Here is a 20,982-nt window from a genome sequence, read left to right as displayed (position 1 = left end):
ACAAGAAGCCTGAGCACCAATTTAAAAAAAAATCTGAACTGAGCTATAATCATACTAAATACTATGATCTCCTGGACAATTTAGGGTTTAATCCCAAAAGCACGAACTCTGCAACAGTTGCCCTACTACAGTAGTACCTCGGGTTACAGATGCTTCAGGTTACAGACTCCACTAACCCAGAAATAGTACCTCTGGTTAAGAACTTTGCTTCAGGATGAGAACAGAAATCGCGTGGTGGCAGCACAGTGGCAGTGGGAGGCCCAATTAGCTAAAGTGGTACCTCGGGTTAAGAACAGTTTCAGGTTAAGAAAGGACCTCTGGAACGAATTAAGTTCTTAACCCAAGGTACCACTGTCTGCTCTTTCCATCCTATTGCAAATTTTCCTTTCTCCCTTTGCAAAATTTCAAAATATTTTACTTACAAATGTGACATTTTCAAACGATGGCCGTACTGTCTGTTCAAAGAGCAACTGAATCTCTGGAGATAAACCTGCAATGTAATGAAGGGGAAGGAAAGTCCCTGTTAGCTTTTGTAGGAAAGCCAAGGAAAGAAACAGAATAACGTGTAGCCCAAATATTATCATTCCTGAAGTAAATAGATTCCAGGGCAACAAAGACTATTGTTACATTTCCTTGGAATGGGGTTTCCCTTAGTTTTGTATGCTGACAGGTACTTGCTTTGTGTAGCAAATGCTTTCTACTATTATATTAGACTTGCAGCCGTAGAGAACTATGATTTCATTCATTCCCCCCCCCAAAAAAATATAGTCCGGCCCCCCACAAGGTCTGAGGGACAGTGGACCGGCCCCCTGCTGAAAAAGTTTGCTGACCCCTGCTTTAAGAGAATGCTGCTTTCTTTTGATATGGCCATGTGCAGTGTCCTGTCAGATATGACTTTGCATACCACAGATAGCATTTCTATATCCAGGACAGGAAAAGCAGATAACAACAACTATTAAACTATTAAGTGTCCAAACCTAAGAAAATGAAGAGAGAATAATTAGCATTTATATAAGCAATGAAGAAGAGAAGGAGGGAGGGGGGGGATAAGCAGTAATTACAGCCAAAGGCCGGAAGAATAATGGGCAAAGGACACAGCTGCTACAGTTTAACAAGTCAGCAAAATAATAATATGGATGGGCTTTGGGGTCCAGATTGCTAATTACTTAAACTCCCATTTATGGAGCATGCTTAGCATCTGGCTGTCAGAAATATAAAGGAAGTTGTTGGGTACTGAATATGTCTGATAATCTGCTGGTTGGGAACAATTGAGTTACAGCTGGGATTTTTAGAAAACCAGGGCCAAAGTTTCAGAAATAGATGGCTTGGGGGGGATCTGGGGGGGGGGGCAGGATATAGGAAAGAAGCACTATCTATTTATTGGATAAGCTAATGCCTCCAGTAAGGATGGGGGAGAAATTCCATTTGATTCACATTTTAATCTGAAGCTACCTAATTCGTATTCCTGAAGCATGAACTGAAATGCAGCTATCCTTCAAAATGTGAACTTTTTCAAATTTTGCATTGCAACCCAAAAACGTGTGCAAAGGATGTGTACGTTACGGGAAAGTGTGCCTATTCAATGCCTTTATTATTGAAGCTGACACATAAAAATGTACTCTATTCAGGAAAATTGTTTTCGGAGGAATGAACACTACAATGCTGCTGAATTCTCACGGCGGCTTTGAAAACAAGAAGTGCAAGCGTATAAAAGCAAGTACAGTGGTACCTCGGGTTACATACGCTTCAGGTTACAGACTCCGCTAACCCAGAAATAGTACCTCGGGTTAAGATCTTTGCTTCAGGATGAGAACAGAAATTGCACGGCGGCAATGGGAGGCCCCATTAGCTAAAGTGGTGCTTCAGGTTAAGAAGAGTTTCAGGTTAAGTACGGACCTCCGGAACGAATTAAGTACTTAACCCAAGGTATCACTGTACCAGTTCAGAAATTACTTTTGGGTGATCAGATCCCACTTTACCCTTTAAATGTACAGTGCACATTGTCCTGATCAAACAAGAAGGAATTCTAAGTAGACATGCATAGGATTGTATTGTTTAAATTTTATTTATTTATTTCAAAACAAATAAACTAGATTTTAGAATAAGAACTGGAATTCATTTAGATATTGGAATGATTGGGTCACTATTGTTGTTGTGTTTTTTAAAAAATAAACCTATATGCCAGGATAATAAGTAATAAGAACCCCCAGTTATGTCACCTTTAACACATACTTGTACATTCCATTACCACTGGCAGTTTTCCTGCTTTCCCTCTCTGTTTAATTTTTGTATTCTAGCAGCAGCAGCAGCAGTTCCATAACTGGTCGATTACTTAAATGATGGCTTGTGCCAGAGAAATGGGAGCAGTGTGTTGGTTGCAGGAGGTGGGACTCATATTGGATCACCATGGATGTTCTGGCTGTACTTTCCAATACACTAATGCTAGCATTACCAGCTGCATCCTGCCAGAGATTTTTTTTTTTTTCATCAGCCAAGCAATCTGCCGTGCTTTAAAAATACAATGTGTGTGAAATCAAGAGAGAAGAAAAATATAATCTCATGATGAGAACACTTCTTGGAAGAATCAGCGCTGATGTGCTGGTGAGTTTCTCTGCCCCCTCCTTTGAAACACATGGCAAATGAAGCAAGGCTTAAAATGGATAGATTCTTGACAGTGTGATCTCCAAATGTAAACCACAACCCCTCCACACACAAAAAAGTAGAAAGAGAGAGAGAGAGAGTTCCTCTTCTTCCGGCTCTTTTCACTTTTCTCCTCTGATCAACATGATTTTGTCAATTTGGAAGTGGGTGGAGGAATGACTCATGCATTACAAATGGGCATTTCTCAAAACTACCAGCTAAAGCTGCCAGAGAGACTTATTTAAGAGGTAAAGCTACTTTCTTGCATCACATACATCAGGGATAGGGATACTATGGCACTCCTGGTATTGTTGGGTCCCTACTCTCATCATCTCCCATTTTGGCTGGGACTGGAATCGGAGTTAGTTATGGGGAAGGAATTCATTTCACTTTGCATTAAAATGCAAACTTACAGAATGTGCACTTTCGGAAACAGTACACAAACCAAAGCAGACATTATTCAAAATTCACAATTCTCTGAATTTTGTAAAGCAGTTCTCCAGCCAAATAATGGGGACAAAAATGCATATATTAAGTGTGCCTATAAATGCATACATCAGTGAAAATAATCTACAAAATGCATTATATTAGGGAGGTGTTGCTTTGCATAAATATGCATAGTAGGAAAAAATGTGTAGTGAAATGCCAATGAATTTTCATAAGGACTTTACACACACACACACACACACACACACACCATAAACTGGTGTGGAAAACAAAGCTTAAATGTATGGTATACAGCCTCTCTCTTGGCCTAAGCTGCTTCAAAGATTTAGATTGAAGTACGCTACTACAAATTCATTAGAGGAAAAGTGAGATTTAGAGAATAAGCGGGGAGGAAGAGAAGGAGAATTCTAATGGGCCATAGTTGAAATGGCTTCTGTTGCCCAATAATGTTGAGACAAAAAGCGCCCCTCTTCAATGACACGTGCCTAAGGCTAGATTAAAAGACAGTGTACTCCAGAGGACAAAAAAATGTGGCTTGCCCTTACTCAATTTCTAATAAACAACAACAACAACAGAAGAATAAGAATAGTTTTCATCTATTGATAAATCTTAAAAAATGCAGCAGAATAAACCAATATTCACACTCACACTGAGTCCCAAGTAGATAAGACTTGCTGCCACCTCAGACCAGTAGCATTTCATATTACGCACACAAGGGCAATGTAAACTGAAAAGCCAATTTTGTACTGGGTCTAAAAAAGATATCTGCATATAAAGCATAATAAAATCAAGACCCATAATCATCCAAAGATTCAGAGAAGTTAAGGAGATTAGGAAAAGCAGACTGCTACCAAAATGGGGGGAAGACCCCTCTTGTTATCTGCATCTAGCACATTTATCTTCATTTCAAGCTTTGCTTTTTTTAAGTCTAAAAATACAGAGAACACATCTGCCAGTCCTTGAAAGGAAACAGAATTATGAGCAGTAAATAGAGTGAAGATCCAGGATATAAAAAGAACAAATAATGCAAAGTGGATTGCAGTTCACTAGAGCAAATGTACCTCCTGCAAAAATATCCCCATTTTCCTCTCCCACATCCTCTGTACTGCCACCATTCGCACATTCATTCAACAGACATGCGAAGTTAAAATTCATTTGCTTATCAACATCGCTTCATATTTTCTTGCGCTGCATGGCATTCACCATTTTGTGCCCATTCGCCCATTTTGGAGAACTGTTCATAGTCCTTTTGGATTTCCAGTACTTTGAATAATCCACAAATAAGGCCACCTCACCACTCACAAAAACCCTGGTCTCTGGGGAGCCCACTTCTTTCTCCCCTCCACTGTGAGATCTGCCCATTTATTCCTACTGTCTATTTCCTGTTCCTTAAATAGTAATCAGTCCTGATGATGATAATAATAATTTATTTGTACCCCGCCCATCTGGCTGGGTTTCCCCAGCCACTCTGGGCAGCTTCCATAAAGACCAAAAATACACTAAGATGTCACACATTAAAAACTTCCCTGAACAGGGCTGCCTTAAGATGAATGAATGAATGAATGAATTTATTACGGTCATAGACCAGAAGAAAGGGGAAAAAAACATAAAAGGCAGCAATAATTTACAAGGGAATGATGGTGTCAGTTAAAAGTTGTAAAATTATACATAAAAACAATACACATATACTCACACACCCACACACACACACATATACATGCTCATATATGCACTACAGTATATGTATGGGCTTGAAAAAGGGGGGGGGCTTATCCAGGGGTCAGATCTTTTACTTTTTTACAGCTAATGCCCTCCGCTTGATCGCGGCCGCAGAAAACTTGGCCACTTTCAGTGTTACTTCTGGGTTTTTGTCTCCTAGTAGGATTTTCAGCCGCTGAGATTCAGATCGACCTGGAAATTTCTGAACGATAGGGGAGATAAACAGCAACCTGATATCCCCGTAAAGGTCGCAGTGTAACAGCACATGTGAAGCCGTTTCCACCTCCTTCAGACCACATGGGCAAACTCGTTCAGCATAGGGTGTGCCCTCGTATCTGCCCTTTAGTAAGGCAGATGGCAATACATCAAATCTAGTAAGGGTAAACGCCCGCCTATATTTTGCGATTTGTAGGTCCAGCAAATATGGGGTTAGATTAAACCCTTTTCCATAATCTTGGATAGCTGGATATTTATCTATCTTGCTCATATGGTCCTGAAGCTCTACATCTCCTATTCGCTGGCTCACCATCATTTTAGCCTTTTCAAAGCCTGAGGCTATGAGTTCTTGTGAGGAAAGCCCCAGGCCCCTCAATTTTTCATAAAGCGACAATCTCCATTTAGACTGGAACGGGTCTAGTAGAGTCAATGGAGCCACTCCCACTGGGAAAAATATGAGTTTTAGCCAGAAGTGAATCTTCAGGATCCATATCCTGGCATTAATAGGGAGTTGGCCAACCTCCAGCCTAATGGCAGTGTTAGAGACACAGGTAGGTAACCCTAGTAGGGAACGATAAAATTTAGTTTGTACAGATTCCAGGGACTTGAGTTTTTGACAATTAAATATCTGGGTGCCATACGTCAATTGTGGAAGTATTTTTGCAACAAAGACCTGGGAGGCAGCAGGAACATATTGACCTCCTTTTCTGTAAAAGAATCTTATGGTAGCTCTGGAAGATCTTTGCGCATTTACAATGGAATTCTTAATCTGATGGCACCAAGATCCCTTCTCATCAAAAATTATTCCAAGATATCTAAAAGATGTTACTTGCTCAATAGGTTGGTTATTAATTTTCCATTTATGTCGGAGTTTTCTCTTGGAGAACACCATAATTTTTGATTTGGTGTAGTTTATTATTAGGTGTTCAGCTTCGCAATACTCTGTAAGAGCTCGTAAAAGTTTTCTTAGGCCCACACAAGAGAAGGAAATAAGTGCCGCATCATCCGCGTACAAAAGGACCGGGATTGCTGTATTATTTAGATTTGGGGAATGAGTACTTGCTTCCTCCATCTTCCCGACTAAGGAGTTTATATAGAAGTTAAAAAGAATAGGGGCAAGAACACAGCCTTGCTTGACACCATGGGAACTTTGGATTTCCTTTGATAGGTTCCCATAACGGTCGCATCTAACACGGATCCGAGTATTTTCATGTAGTCTACGGATAAGAAGCAAAAGACGTCTATCGATGTTTGTGACATTTAGTTTTTCCCAAAGTCTGTGCCGGGGTATCGAGTCGAAGGCTGATTTGAAATCTATAAAGGCTACATAGAGAGAGCCTCCTTTCTTTGAGGTGTATTTCTCCACTAGATGTTGCAATACCAATCCTTGGTCTAGAGTTGATCTATGTGCCCTGAAACCAGCCTGGGCTTCCTTTAGGATGTGCTCCTGTTCCAGCCAGTCCGCAAACTTTTCACGTAAGTGAGTTGCATAAAGTTTGCTGATGATGCTTAAGAGACTGATTGGTCTGTAATTGGCTGGATCAAGTTTACAGCCTTTCTTGAATATGGGAACGATGATTGCCAATCCCCAGTCCTCTGGTATTATTGCTGTTTGATCTATGCTGGTGAAAAGGGTGGCAAGGACTGGGGCCCACCAGTCAATATTGGCTTTGAGAAGTTCAGGAGAGATGTTATCTGCTCCCGGGGCTTTTCTGTGTTTGAGTGCCTGAATAAGCCTCCTAATCTCCGCGACCGACACCGGAGGCCACTCATCACCTGCCGCACACTGTATTAGTGGCTGTGTCAAAGGCAGAGCTGAATATGAAGATTGGAAAAATGCCTCCCAAGTCCCTGCAGGTATAGTATACTCCACTTCTGAGGAAGTAGGTCGCACTCCATTTGCTACCAGTCTCCAGAAGGTGGCCGAATCTCTCTCTCTGGATGCATCTATTAGGCATTTCCATTCTCTTTTCTGTGCCAGGAGTTTTTTGTTTTTGATCAAAATTTTATAATTCCGTTTATCTTCAAACCAGCCCGTGGGGAGTTGGGGTAAATTGGCAGATCTATAATTCTTGTATTTTTTCAGTAAATTTAGCTTCATATCCTGACATTCTTGATCGAACCAGGGTTTGGAGTTTTTATATACTGAGGATTGCCTACTTGGCCTGTTCCTTTTTTCCTTCAGGGGATCTTGAAGGAGTAAAATTAACTCCTGAAATAAATTTATCTTTAATTCATGGCTTGAGGAAGGTATAAGGTTTTCTCTCTTAATGAGGAATTCCTTTGAGCATAGCCTACTTGAAATTTCCTTATGCAGTTCATCTGTCCATCTAATGCGCGAATATCTGAGCTCCAAAGCTGTAGGGCTCGAATGCTCGATTTTTTCAGCGCAGGATAAATCCTTTCCCGCAGCTACAAGTGCACTTAATGGCAGATGATCACTGTCTAAGCGCTCCTCCACTTTGCATTCCAGAACTTTGTTTTGAAGATCATACGACACGATTATATAATCAATTGTGGAGGCGCCATTGTTAGATATAAATGTGAATTCTCCGACCTTCTCCCCCTCTGTGCGGCCATTTAATATAACCAGGTCCAACTTATTGACCAAGTGTAGTAGGCATAAGCCGGCATAATTGCAGCCTTTATCCTTTGAGATTCTAGCTGGTATTGGGTGGGTTTCCTCTATAATGGGGACTGTTTCGTGGAAATGGGCACACAAAGCCTCATCAGATTGTCCAGTTCTGGCATTTAGGTCACCTGCCACCACTACAGAGGCATCAGGAAATTGGTTTAGTAGTTTGTCAAGGTACTGTTCTAACTGAGCCCAAGTATTTCTTATCAATCTTTTCTCTCTTTGTGGAGGTAGGTATACGTTAATCAGCAGCCAGCTGTGGGTTCTCCACTGTACTTGCACAGCTGTGGCCAGATGGTCTAGTGAGTCTAGTTTTTTAAATGTGGCCCTTAGCCTTGTTGAGATTAAGATGTCTTCTGAATGTCAGGTAGTTGTTTATCTCTTTGACATCTGATGGGAGGGTGTTCAATGAATGAACCTGATGTCCAGCTACAATCCCACTGTTGAGGGTGTGCATATACATTGCCCTTTCAAAATATTAAAGAAAGCACAAATCAACTGTTTCAGAGGATAGATCTGATCTGGTCCCCTTCTGTTCATTCTTTATTTGTTTTTATTAATAATAATAATAATAATAATAATAATAATAATAATTAAAATTTACATACTGCCTTTCATCAAGAGACCACAGGGAAGTTTACAACATAGAACACATAATTTTAAAAGACGGTAACTCTCCCCACCCTACCAAAAAATAGCTGACTGGAGCAACTGCTGATTTTCTGAAACACTCATGGCTGTTGCGTGCATGCACAGTTCTTTAAAATGAGTTTGCACTCCATCAAATATCAATGCAGTAACACAACACTGGTCCCATCATCAGCACCCATAAAAAAAACCTGCACCGCTATTTAACATTTACCTAGGTGCCATATATGTTCTTTTTAAAGCCTACAGATTAAAGAAAATGAATATGGATTACTCTTGGTTTTTAAGAATCATTATTTATTATTCTCATAAGGAGAAAGTGAGCAATTCATTTTATGCAATGCATTACAGCCAGAGGAGGGATATAAGGTGTTTCAGTGTATATAAATATAAAGCACCACAATATTTATCCTGTTACTTTTATGGCTTTAAATCTGCTCTCTTTATCTCCTCCCCAAAGAGCAGTAGTATGTGCAGAAATAAAATTATGAAACGTGAAGTTATCCTTAGCTTCAGCATCAGCATGATGTAAAGTTTCTTACTTATGACTTCCCAGGGACCTCTCGCAAGAATTAAGCAAATCAACCGTATTGTAAATCAGTCATTCATTGGTCTGAAAATCGTGGAAGAGAAAGTGGAAGAAGGACACTTTTATTCACAAACTGGATTCAGTTCAGTCTTTTAAAATGATGTGACTTCGGTAAAGTTCAGGATAAGAAGCTTGTAGTTTTGACTTATATGTAAATGTATCCTACAGCAACACACACCCATGACTAGCTGCAGTTATTTACTATAGTAGATGATATAAGATATTTGCCATTATCCAGAGAAGTGCAAAACCGTGTGTCCTGTTCTAGCAGGGTACTAGGCAAGGAGATGTCTGAAGCAATCATCATCCTCCTCCTCCTCCTCCAGCTAATTGCATGTACCAGCTGAGGCAACAAGTGGCTAGGTACTGGTAACGAGAGCAGTTAGGACAAGTATGGGGAATCTTTTTTTGAGTCTGGGGGCCATATTTCCTTCAAGCAACCATCTGGGGGCCACATGACAGTAATGAGCAGGGCCAGAGGCAAAATGGGCAGAGCAACAAATGCAAATCTTACCTTTGTATAGCAGGCTGTTTTACACACACACACACACACACACACACACACTGGAGTTCAGGCAACTCATTTACAGTTGTACCTTGGTTTTTGAACAGCTTAGTTCTCAAACGTTTTGGCTCCTGAATGCCGCAAACTCAGAAGTGACTGTTCTACTTTGTGAACTATTTTTGGAAGCCGAACATCCAACGGTGCTTCCACAGCTTCCAATCGGCTGCAGGAGCTTCCTGCAGCCAATCAGAAGCCGTGCTTTGGTTTTCGAAAATTTTGGAAGTCAAACGGACTTCCGGAATGGATACCGTTCGACTTCCAAGGTATGATTGTAGAGTCTTGGAAATGCACAAACACTGTAGACAATTCCTCTTCTCAGGGATGCCAACTTGAATAAAATACTAGGGGGCCCCATATAGTCAATCACATGATGCGGCACAGGTTGTGGACTCTCCTTCCTTGATGATTTGTAAGCAGAGGTTTGATGGCCATCTGTCATGGATGCTTTAGCTGAGATCCCTGCAATGCAGGGGGTTGGACTAGATCAGTTGTTCTCAACCTGTGGGTCCCCAGATGTTGTTGGACTACAGCTCCCATCATCCCTGACCACTAGTCATGCTAGCTAGGAATGATGGGAGTTGTAGTCCAGCAACATCTGGGGGACCCACAGGTTGAGAACCACTGGACTAGATGAACCTTGGGATCCCTTCCAACTCTACAGTTCTATGATTCTATGAGCCCCTCTGGCCAAGCAGAGTTTATACACTCAAGATAATGTCATATACAAATCAGTTCCCTCTTAAACCACTTTAACCGCCATCATTATTTAGCATGTGGTCATAAGGGCAACTGTTTTGTACGTAAAGGACCACCTTCAGTAGTTTGCTTCATTTATTTATACACAATACTTCACTATATAGAAGAGGGAAGTTCAGTTTGTGTTATTCAAGGTCACAGGGAGAAAGAAATTCCAGGCAACCCTTCAAGTCAGTGAAGCCATGTCCTCTGCTACAACCGGCAATATTCATTACTTTCCATTTCTTTGTCTGAGGGGCGGGAAACAACCGCTGCCACCCTTTCAAAGCCCTAATGTTCTTTCTGTGCTTTTGAAATCGGTGGCATTTTTCAGATCCTGCCTAGCTGAGAGGAAATCTGAGCACATTTCTTTTTATGATGATTATTATTATTCTGCACAAGGACTGATGGCTCCTAACCTCTTGGTCTCTCTTTACTCTGCCTTCTCTTTTATGTTACATTAGAGCACATGGTGCCATTAGACTTCAATTGAAAGAAATGAAAAATCAAAAGGGGGCACTTGCTTCAGGTAAAAGCTACAAAGACACCCAAAGCTTTTCGCAAATCTTAAGCAAACTCCATTCACCCTTGACAATGTTTAAATAAACAATCTTTATGACATCCTTTTTATTTGACTTTGCTTCAATAAATACCACGAAACCAGGCACCTCCAGGGGCATTTCTGCTTCTGCAAAATACTGATAAGTCTCATCAGCATTTTTGTTTAAATGTACAGGATTTTGAAAGTAAAGGTTTAGTATTAAAACAAAATCCAAACAACAAAAAGGTGATTTACATTCCAACAAGCTCTTTTCTTTTCTTTTCTTTTAAAAAATATATTTCGAACTAAGATTTTCACATATTCCTGTATGGTTTAGAAAGTAGCCTTCGGCCTGCCTCGTGGGAGAAGTCAGGGATTTATTGACACAACTTTACCGACACAGCAGCCTTGGGACTAGAGCAGTTTACAACAACAGTTTAAGAAAATAACCAAGGAAAACAGCTTCCAATTCAATCTGCAAATGGAATTGAGAGAGGAAGAATGCAATCATCGGTATTGGATTTTAGCCAGGGCACGAAAGGTTAACAACTCAAATGTTATAAGATGTTATTATTGCCAGGCCCAAGGCACAGCTGGTTAAGAGCTTTATGAAATAACTACCTGAAAGGACATCACTACCAGCGCTGCCTTTCCTAAGTAACTGTTTTGGTCCTATCTTAGGCTGCCCCACGAGCTGCATTTTCTAACACAGAGACTAATCTAATGATGTTCTGGCTGTGTATATGTATGTACGGCAGAGTCTATGTACGGCAGAGCAATTTCTTCTTTCATGTGGCTATGGATTGGGGAACTAATAAAAGCAGGGGTTCTCTGATTAGCAAGCTCAAAATCCCAAAGGGGCTTACACCACTACAGCTCAGTGGCACAGCACACATTTCACACAGAGAGAGCTCAGGGTTCAATTCCCAGGCCCCTCCAGTCAGAAGGTTCTCAGGCAGAGGTTCTGGGAGAGGCCTTTGGGGTTTGAGTCCTTAGAGAGGGACAGCCAGAGCTGACAGTATGAAGCTGCTTTTTACCACATCCAAACCCTGGTCTATCTAACTCAGTATTGGCAACAACTGTCCAGGGTTTAGGGACACAGGTGGCGCGATGGGGTGAGCTCACAGCTCCTGCCAACCTAGCAGTTCAAAAGCACGTCAAAGTGCAAGTAGATAAATAGGTACCGCTGCAGGGGGGAGGTAAACGGTGTTACCGTGCACTGCTCTGGTTCGCCAGAAGCGGCTTAGTCATGCTGGCCACATGACCCGGAAGCTGTACGCCAGCTCCCTCGGCCAATAAAGCAAGATGAGTGCCACAACCCCAGAGTCGTCAGCGACTGGACCTAATGGTCAGGGGTCCCTTTACCTTTACTATCCAGGGTTTAAGGCAATTGTGTTTCCCATTCCTAACTGGAAATCCCAGGGATTGAACCTAGTATCTTCTGCATGCAAAGGATGTGCTGTTCTACCAATGAGCTATGGGTTTCCTCCTAGTACCATGCTAGATGCACCAATGGTTTAGTAGTGCTACAAAATATAATTCCTTTTTATTTTTACACCGAGATTAACCAAGAAAAAAAAATGTTATAAAAATGCTATGGTTTAAACACACACAATGTACCGTACTTTTCCGTGTATAAGACTAGGTTTTTTCAATTCAAAAATCATGTTCAAAATTTGGGGTCGTCTAATACATGGGTAGTGCATTGTGGAGCCGCGGGATTGGTTGCTGCCGTGAGTTGGAGATTATTATTGGTGGCTGCTGCAAGAGCTCTTGTTGATCGGCTGTCGCTGTGGCAATTGGGCGCGTGACTTGCTGTGTTTATTGGCGATGGGACAGAGGATCAGCTGCTATCAGATGCGTGTGAGCGGTATCGTCAGTTGTCAGTCTGGTGGGTAAATAATTTTTGGCAGCACCCCCTAAAAAAAGCTCAACAACTCTGCCCACCCTCCCAGAAACTCAACTGTGGGCAATCCTCCCCCCATTTTCTAAATTTTGAGTCTTCCAAAATAGGGGTCGTGTTATACGGTACATATTGTGATGCTATGTGAGTTTTAAATTGTTAGAAAGTATGCCTCTGCATAGAACTAATATCTCACTCTTACATCGGCTCCCTGTGTTCTCCTAGGCATGGGGACTTCTCAAGTTTCAACAAATGCCTGGGAGCATCCAGAGCTGCAACAATTCATTACGACCATTTTCATGTAAGCTTCCTGTGAGTGTAGTCAAATTACACACCTTTCCCTAGGACACCTGTGGCAAGAAGTCCATCACAAAGACTTTATGATTTTTACTGTTCCTGCAGGAGTCACAGTCATCCAGGACTAAATAAGCAGAAACTCAGCGAAGACAAAGTTACATTGTTTTCACCATAAACCAGAATTAACTCTAAGCACATGTCATTGCATCTGCATATTTCCAGCATCTTTTAGATCTAGGGATGCTTCTCAAATTCTCCTCCTCTGAATTTCTGTCTAGATTTTGGAATTGTGAATTATCTAGCCTCATTTCCATAGACAAACTGATACATTAGGAACTCATCATCATCTTGAATTTTATACACAAAGTGCAGTGAGCCATAGTTTGCTACAGCTATCAGTTCCTTTACATCCCATCTGTTCTGCCAAGGGCAGGGTTCTTTCTGGATCTGGAGCCAATAAGCACACCAGTGGATGAAGAAAAAACAATGCTTTATTTGTGTAAGGTTAACAGATAGCAGCAGGCATACAAAACACAAATTATAACATACCAGACAGGAGTCACACACAATCTCCTCTTCAGCTGCCTGGAGCTCCAGGTAGAGCAGCGAGAGAGAGACCCCGGCTGACAGTCTCACAGCATCTGATACCTTGATCTGTGAAGAAGCTCTCCGAGCCTCTTCAGCCCACAGCTTTAATGGCCAACTTTGATTTCATTGTTTGCACCTGGTTAGCAGGCATCACCCATGATCAGCCCGGGACACCTGGTGCAACTAATGCGGAGCAGCTGAGAGTCTCCAACACTGCAACTGGGTATCCTCCCCACTAGCCAAACAGCATTTAAAACACAGGAGACCCAGGAAACTCCTGACACAGATGCGTGAAAAACAAATTACACTATCATGAATCAGCGAACCTTAAACTGGGGATGTAAAAGGGAAAGAGACATGTCATCTAACTCCTCGAAATTACAGTGGTCTTCCACGTTTCCCCTACACCATCCAACCCCTTCTACATCACCAGTGTTCATGAGACGACTGATAAAACGCTGCAAAGTAACAAATGTGATGCAATTATTGGCTAATCATTCATAAACATTTCTGCGCAGTGGGAAACCTCTCTCATCAAAAAAATAAATAAAAAAATCAAAGCTTTTTTGTCAGGATGCATCAAGATCCTGTTGCAGGGTGTTTAACACTGGTAAAACACCACACACAAATAATTTTGGTGAGACAGTGATTAATAACTTATTATTATTACTTTTGGGGGGCAGGGTTCTTTCAATGGACATATGTAGGGCAGGGGAAAGAATGTAAAGTAACTGAAAACTTTATCAAAGCGTGCATACTCCAGTTCTGAAATTAATTTCAGAAATGATCCTCATTAAACCAAAATTTAAAAGGAGTGCATGGGGGCAGGGTACAATGAACCAGAAAAACAATAAAGGAGTGGAACATGGAAAATGTTCTTATTCCTAACTAGATAAAACATAAAACACAAAGAAGACAGTAGGAAAAAGGCACATTGATGATGCTTAGGGCGCTCCCAGACTGTTGCTGTTTTCTAGTGGGATATACTGGAAAGTGGGATACAACTTACATGATGCAACTTCATCTATTGGCTCCCACAAACAAACAGAATGCATGCTCAAAAAATAGCTTACATCATCTAATCTACCTGCAAGCTCTGTGCAAACAAAACGAGATGAGAACTTAAAGCAATTATACTAAAAGAAAGGAAAGCAATGCATTAGGATTTACCATGTATGTCTGCAGCATCAATAATTCCTAGTTCAACAGGTGTTCCTGCTTTCAGAGTATATGTAGATGGGGTCTGATGGAGAACGCTTACTTCTCCAAAGGAGTCTTTTGGGTGCAGTTGGCCAATGAGGACTTGTTTCATCTGCTTCATCTGTTTTGAAACATGAACCCATACTGTTGGTTTCTTCAGCGCATATTTAGGACTAGAAGATGCACAGCATACAATTTATATGATAAATCGCAAAAACTGTATGGGCTGATGGCCCTTGGTATGGTGCAAAATTCTGGCTGATAAGCTAATGGAAGTGTAAGGTTGTCTGAACCTTTTAGGAACACATGGGGGCCTTTTATAACATTTGCAATGTGCTTTAGGCTGTGCGTGCACATCTTATGCTAGAATCAATGGAGCCTTAGTACTCCCCACACCATTTAGATCTATTGTACTTAGTTCCTCCTTGGAAAACCCTTCTTGAGAAATTGGCTTCACTCTGAAAGTAATTGCTCATTGCAGATTAATTCTGCAACACCCCATAGTATCTCCTTCTGAAAACAGATGTGGGCAGTCCCAGCAATATGGTGTTTGTATCCACATCTACCCAAGGACATTGGGGGTGGGGTCTACTAAGACTTCAATCACCACTTCCTACTTTCTTCTTCCATCAGCTGGGGCATGTACAGGGAAGAAAAGGTATAGGTAACTTAATCAAGGGGAGGTTTTCCAAAGCTTGTCAAGTGACCGCATTCACACTTGTGAACAGCAGGATTTAGAATCAATGTAGACTGAAAGAAGCACGTTGAGGATGAGCATGAACGATTCTGGATCGAGAAAAATTACATTTTAGCAATGTAAACATAGCCATGGTTATCACCGGATCCCCAAAAATCTTTTGGGAAAGACCTGTTGCCCTGACTCATTTGATCTTCAATTTCATTATCATTTGAAACATTTAACTATATTCCTGTGAGAATATTCTCTCCCCAGGTGACTCATTTCCTGTACAAATTATAGTCACCAAGTTTGGGGGTGGTAGCATTTTGTTTTATTGGCACCACAAATATGACATTTTTTTATACCTGGACAGAAAGCTACAGATATAGAATGCAAAATATGCACAAAAATGCACAAAAAGTGCTGTCACAATTAAGCATTTATAAGTGCCAGGGACTCCAGCATAAGAATTACAGTGGTGCCCCGCAAGACGAATGCCTCGTAAGACGAAAAACCTGCTAGACGAAAGGGTTTTTCGTTTTTCGATGCGCTTCGCAAGATGAATTTCCCTATGGGTTTGCTTCGCAAGATGAAAACATCTTGCGAGTCTTGCGATTTTTTTCGCTCCCCCCCTTTTTCTAAGCCGCTAAGCTGCTAATAGCCTTTTAGCCACTAAGCCGCTAAGCCTTTAATAGCCGCTAAACCGCTAAACCGCTAATAGTGCTAATCCGCTAAGCCGCTAATAGGGTTGCTTCACAAGACGAAAAAACCGCTAGACGAAGAGACTCGCGGAACGGATTATTTTCATCTTGCGAGGCACCACTGTAAGCACATGCTTAGCTCTCTCCCCTGAAATCACAGAGCTTCAATGGGTCATACCCAACACTGTTGGGTTTTGGTATAATTTGGTTAAAGAATAAAAGGAAAATTCCCTGAATGTTTAGATCCAGGTTTGGGGCAAGTACACTTTGGTGACAGGGACCCAGCAGAGATTTAAAAACACAAAATATGTTCTTAAGAAATTGTGAATGTTTAGAAGCTAGGCTATTTTTTATTTGCTGCATGATTCCACCCGATAACTGACATTCCCTGAGCAATGTGCCTTAAAAGTCATATTTTAAAAAATAATAATAAATCAAGCAAACCAAATAAAAACAATCACAAGGGGGGGGGGGAGAGAGAGAAAAGATAGAACATGGGCAGGCAAACTAAGGCCCGGGGGCCAGATCTGGCCCAATCGCCTTCTAAATCCGGCCCGTAGATGGTCCGGGAATCAGCATGTTTTTACATGAGTAGAATGTGTCCTTTTATTTAAAATGCATCTCTGGGTTATTTGTGGAGCATAGGAATTCATTCATCCCCCCCCCAAAAAAAAAATAGTCCGGCCCCCCACAAGGTCTGAGGGACAGTGGACCGTCCCCCTGCTAAAAAAGTTTGCTGACCCCTGAGATAGAACCACCAGTGACAAACTGTATGAGACTGCAGGAAAAAGCAGTAAGATTTATTTATTTATTTATACATAAATAAATCTTACTTATAAAAAATAAGAATTTAAAATGCCTGGAAAAAATGGAAACAGCCTCATATGCATTGAAAGCATCATAGTGTGAGTGTACTGCATCAAACCTTAGCAGAGAAAGGAGAAGGGTGGAGCTGCTGTAGTTTGTCTGGGTGCCTATGTAAGTGAGCCTACTGCCCTCAAGTGCCACTGACGATGGTGAACCATTGTTGAGGTTAAGATTCAGCTGCCAGTCCAGTCAGCTTCTGTATGTGAAATTGAGGGTGGCTAGGTGAAACTTTGTGTCAGACAGCAAGATGACTTTGGCTCGCTGAGTAAGTAATCCAACAGAAAACAAAACAAAAGGATTTCCAGAACTGATATTATGGATGAAAATGTAATTCCTCACCATTTTCCCCAAAGGTCGCTTCACCAGGGCCGGGATGATTCGGTAAGCATTGCAACTTCCAGACTTAATGAATCCAACATATTCACTTAATTCTCCTGCTTTCATAAGCACTGCAAGAAAAATAGCAATGATATATATATATATATATATATGCAGGTTTTGGTGTCTTCGGGTGTCTTCCCGTGTAAGAGTCGGGGTGTCTGTGCGACGTTTCGACGAGGTCTCACTCGTCATCTTCAGGCTGGTGCTTTCGGCTTCTTGTTACTGGAACAGAGCTGCATTCCTGTACCCGTGAAAATCTACGAAAGCATATATATATATATATATATATATATATATATATGGTTTTCTCCACCAACAATAATTTTTGCTAAATTATATTTTGAATTATGCCAAATGATGCTGTTTTTGAAGCAAACTTTATATGATATTTTGCCCTAAGGAGTGAATGCTGACCTCGTATACCTTGAATGTCTCTGTTTCCAAGGTGAATCAAGGGTGAGCGATGCAGAAAGGTTCTCCAGTGTTAATTAGCACCACCCACCCCCGCTATTATTTCTCTGCTATGGATTAAATCCGTTTGCATATTATTCTGTTTTTCTTGAAATTAAACACTTTCTGTGAAGGAGGGCACACTCAAGATTACTTAACACATTTGAAGTTTTCCCTTTAATATATTTACACAGCGATAAAAGAAAGATAAAGAAAACGTTTTCTACACATTCTGCATTCATGTCCAGTTTCAAATCTGTATGAGTGAATAGAGCCCAGGATGGAAGTCATTCCAGATTAGCAGGACAAGCCTATATATGTTTTCACCTGGATGTAAGTCCTCCTATGTTCATTGGGGATTACTCCCAAGTAAATGCATAGGGTTGCACGTGAATGGGTCCTAAATATATTTGGTTCATTTATTTATTAAAGCATGTTTTATGCTGCCTTTCGGGGTGGAGCCTTAAATTAGGCAGGGATGGCCAACAATACATAAAACACAAAATAAGTGTCTCATGTATGCTCCCTAGTCTTCTTTATTTAATCAAATTTTATTATGTTCCAACCTGAAGACTACTGTTTCAAATTTGCCTGTTCTATCCAGTAATGATAATAATATTATAATAATTTATTATTTATACCCCACCCATCTCGCTGGGTTTCCCCAGTCACTCCAGGCAGCTCCCAGCAGAATATTAAAAACAAGATAAAACAGCAAACATTAAAAACTTCCCTAAACAGGGCTGCCTTCAGATGTCTTCTAAAAGTCAGATAGTTATTTATTTCCTTGACATCTGATGGGAGGGAGTTCCACAGAGTGGGTGCCATTACCAAGAAGGCCCTCTGCCTGGTTCCCTGTAACCTCACTTCTCTCAGTGAGGGAACCGCCAGAAGGCCCTCGGAGCTGGACCTCAGTGTCTGAACAAGTAGCATGCACTCACATACCTATATGCACACAGGCTCCTGAATCATTCCACTTTGAAAGAAATGATGTGCTAGATGTCAATAGAGTAATTCCAGGTTCAAGCAGTGGCTGTAAGTTCCTACTCTACTGTTATAATCCATTCCACTATATTTACACTTGCACAACAGAACTTGCCCCTTCCTTCACCCAAATCCTCCAGGGCAGATTTGGGGTGGGTAGGACATATAAGGGAGAAGTTCTGTTGCACAACTGTACATTCTCGCATCAACAAAATGATTGCATCCTTAATTTTTTTAAAAGTGAACATTTCAAACTTGTTTTCGTTCTGTACCTACCCTGAATATCAGGGGGGAAAGGGCAAGGGAAGGGAAGAAGGGAAAGCCAGGCTTTTGCAATTAGAAACTGAGCATATTTGGCCTCCAGGAAAAGAACTATTGACATTGGCTCTTGTAAAAGAACCCTGACATTTTGCTACAATGAAAGCAGCGACACAAACACGACATTGTCACTAGTTCAGTACAAATGGAAACCAAGGGCAGGAGACCACATAAGGTAGGGAGACCGAACAGCTGGAAAGAAGGCAGACTCCATGGAATTGGAGTAGTGCAAAGTCACTGCAGACTTTTATTTGATGTGGGCATACAAGAGCAAATCTCTATTGAAGTCAACGAAGCTATGAATCTGGCTGCTCGACACCAGCTGGAATGCTCAGCTTGAGTTGGCACCTAACATTTTTCCATGGCTGGAAAAAAATAGCAATAATAAACGCAGATGCTTTCAAAGTGTAATGCTGCCATTATATGCTCCTTTGTGACAGCCTATTGATGCAAAGTGGCTGTGAACTGAGCACCACTCATCATTTAACCCAGATTTATGGATAACTTATAACAAAAATACTGGCTGTGCCATGAAGTCCAAGGTGACTCTAAGATTCAAACGGACTTCTTAAAAAGAAAGAATGCCATTAAAAAAAAGTAATAACAATTTTTATAATAAAAAAATTCCTTCCAGTAGCACCTTAAAGACCAACTAAGTTAGTTCTTGGTATGGGGGTTCTTGGGGTGCATTACATAACAATTTTTATGTAATGCACCCCAACTCTCTCTGTAAAATAACACCATAAAACACAATTCAGGAATATAAGATGCCCAGCGTGAAAAAGAATGCGTGTCATTTACACTTTCTTTATCTCTGCTTCAGGATAATACACAAAGTGGTCCTTACCCTCCCAAGTACTGCATGATCTGAAACAAAATTTCTGTTCCTTCTGTCAAGCCATAAATAATGTTTAACATATCCAGGAATAAAGCTGACTCCAGAATAACACTGATGTCATCCTGAATTTGAAACTAGAAATGTGCAGTGTTTTGGGATACATTCTAAACTGGGGTGCTTTAGAGAGATTCTGGGCTTGAGCAAGATGAAGTGGGATCTGTACAAGGTACCCTGAATTGAAGTGGGGATCCCTCCTTCCCTTGTGGCACCTTAGAGACTCAGATATAAAAAAAGAGCTCCAGCCAAGTATCTTCTAAAAGTGAAACACATAAAGGGTAAACTGGGCTAGAAGGCAGAGGTAAATACCAGGATGCAGACATGAAAAAGACAAAGCTCCATTGTAACTGAGAGGTCAAGCTTGCAAACAGAAGAGGTTCTTTTACCAGGCTTTCCAAACCCAGTGCCTTTTGGGAAGGTAAATTATCTACCCCCAAATTAAATGTGTGCCTTGTAAACAACAACAACAACTGCTGAGCAGCTTTATCTTCATATCTGCAATTTTCAAATCAATTGCCCACCAAACACATGTGGAGATTAAGTGAGTTCCATTCTGAAACTGTTAGCAGCTGTCCTTGCAGGAAAATCACTGCAGATCTCTTTCTCAAATTTGGCAGGACTCATCTCTTCAGAATGGATGAGCTTGCCTGCAAGCGTCACCCAATTCTACCTAAAAAAGTTAAAAAGGTATAGACATTTTCTTAAAAAAGAGAAAAAAACAAGGTGACTAGGACAAAAAGAAACGAAAAGGAAGAAAAGACCTGGACTGGTTTGCCTGCAATTTTGGCAAGCTCCATCCACTCTGGAGGGGTGAACCATGCTTGCAAAATCTCTTCCACTTTTATCAAAAAGTTATAGCCATTTAGATAAAAATTTCCAATAGTGAGTGCAGGGGGGCGGGAGTGAAGCCTCACACCCTCTCCCCATCGTGGCCTCTGTCTCAGACCCAAAGCTGAAACAGGAAGCCTCTAAAGTGTTTTCTGA

At 41.1% G+C, this 20,982-nt stretch overlaps 1 protein-coding gene across 1 annotated transcript in view; it reads right to left on the bottom strand.

The window, feature by feature from the left end:
* CNBD1 (cyclic nucleotide binding domain containing 1) overlaps positions 1 to 20,982 on the bottom strand; it is a 141,252-nt gene that overhangs the window by 14,189 nt on the left and 106,081 nt on the right. Inside the window, exons 9-11 of the mRNA XM_082233666.1 lie at positions 17,310 to 17,419; positions 14,694 to 14,844; positions 423 to 490 (exon numbers count right to left, since the gene is read on the bottom strand). Of these exons, the coding sequence (XP_082089792.1) occupies positions 423 to 490; positions 14,694 to 14,844; positions 17,310 to 17,419 (329 nt within the window). The remainder of the gene's footprint in view (positions 1 to 422; positions 491 to 14,693; positions 14,845 to 17,309; positions 17,420 to 20,982) is intronic.

The sequence above is a fragment of the Podarcis vaucheri genome (assembly GCF_965113315.1).
Source record: "Podarcis vaucheri genome assembly, chromosome: 8".
Lineage (NCBI taxonomy): Eukaryota > Metazoa > Chordata > Lepidosauria > Squamata > Lacertidae > Podarcis > Podarcis vaucheri.
The sequence above is the reverse complement of the archived record's forward strand: the minus strand, read 5'-3'. Positions and strand labels throughout refer to the sequence as shown.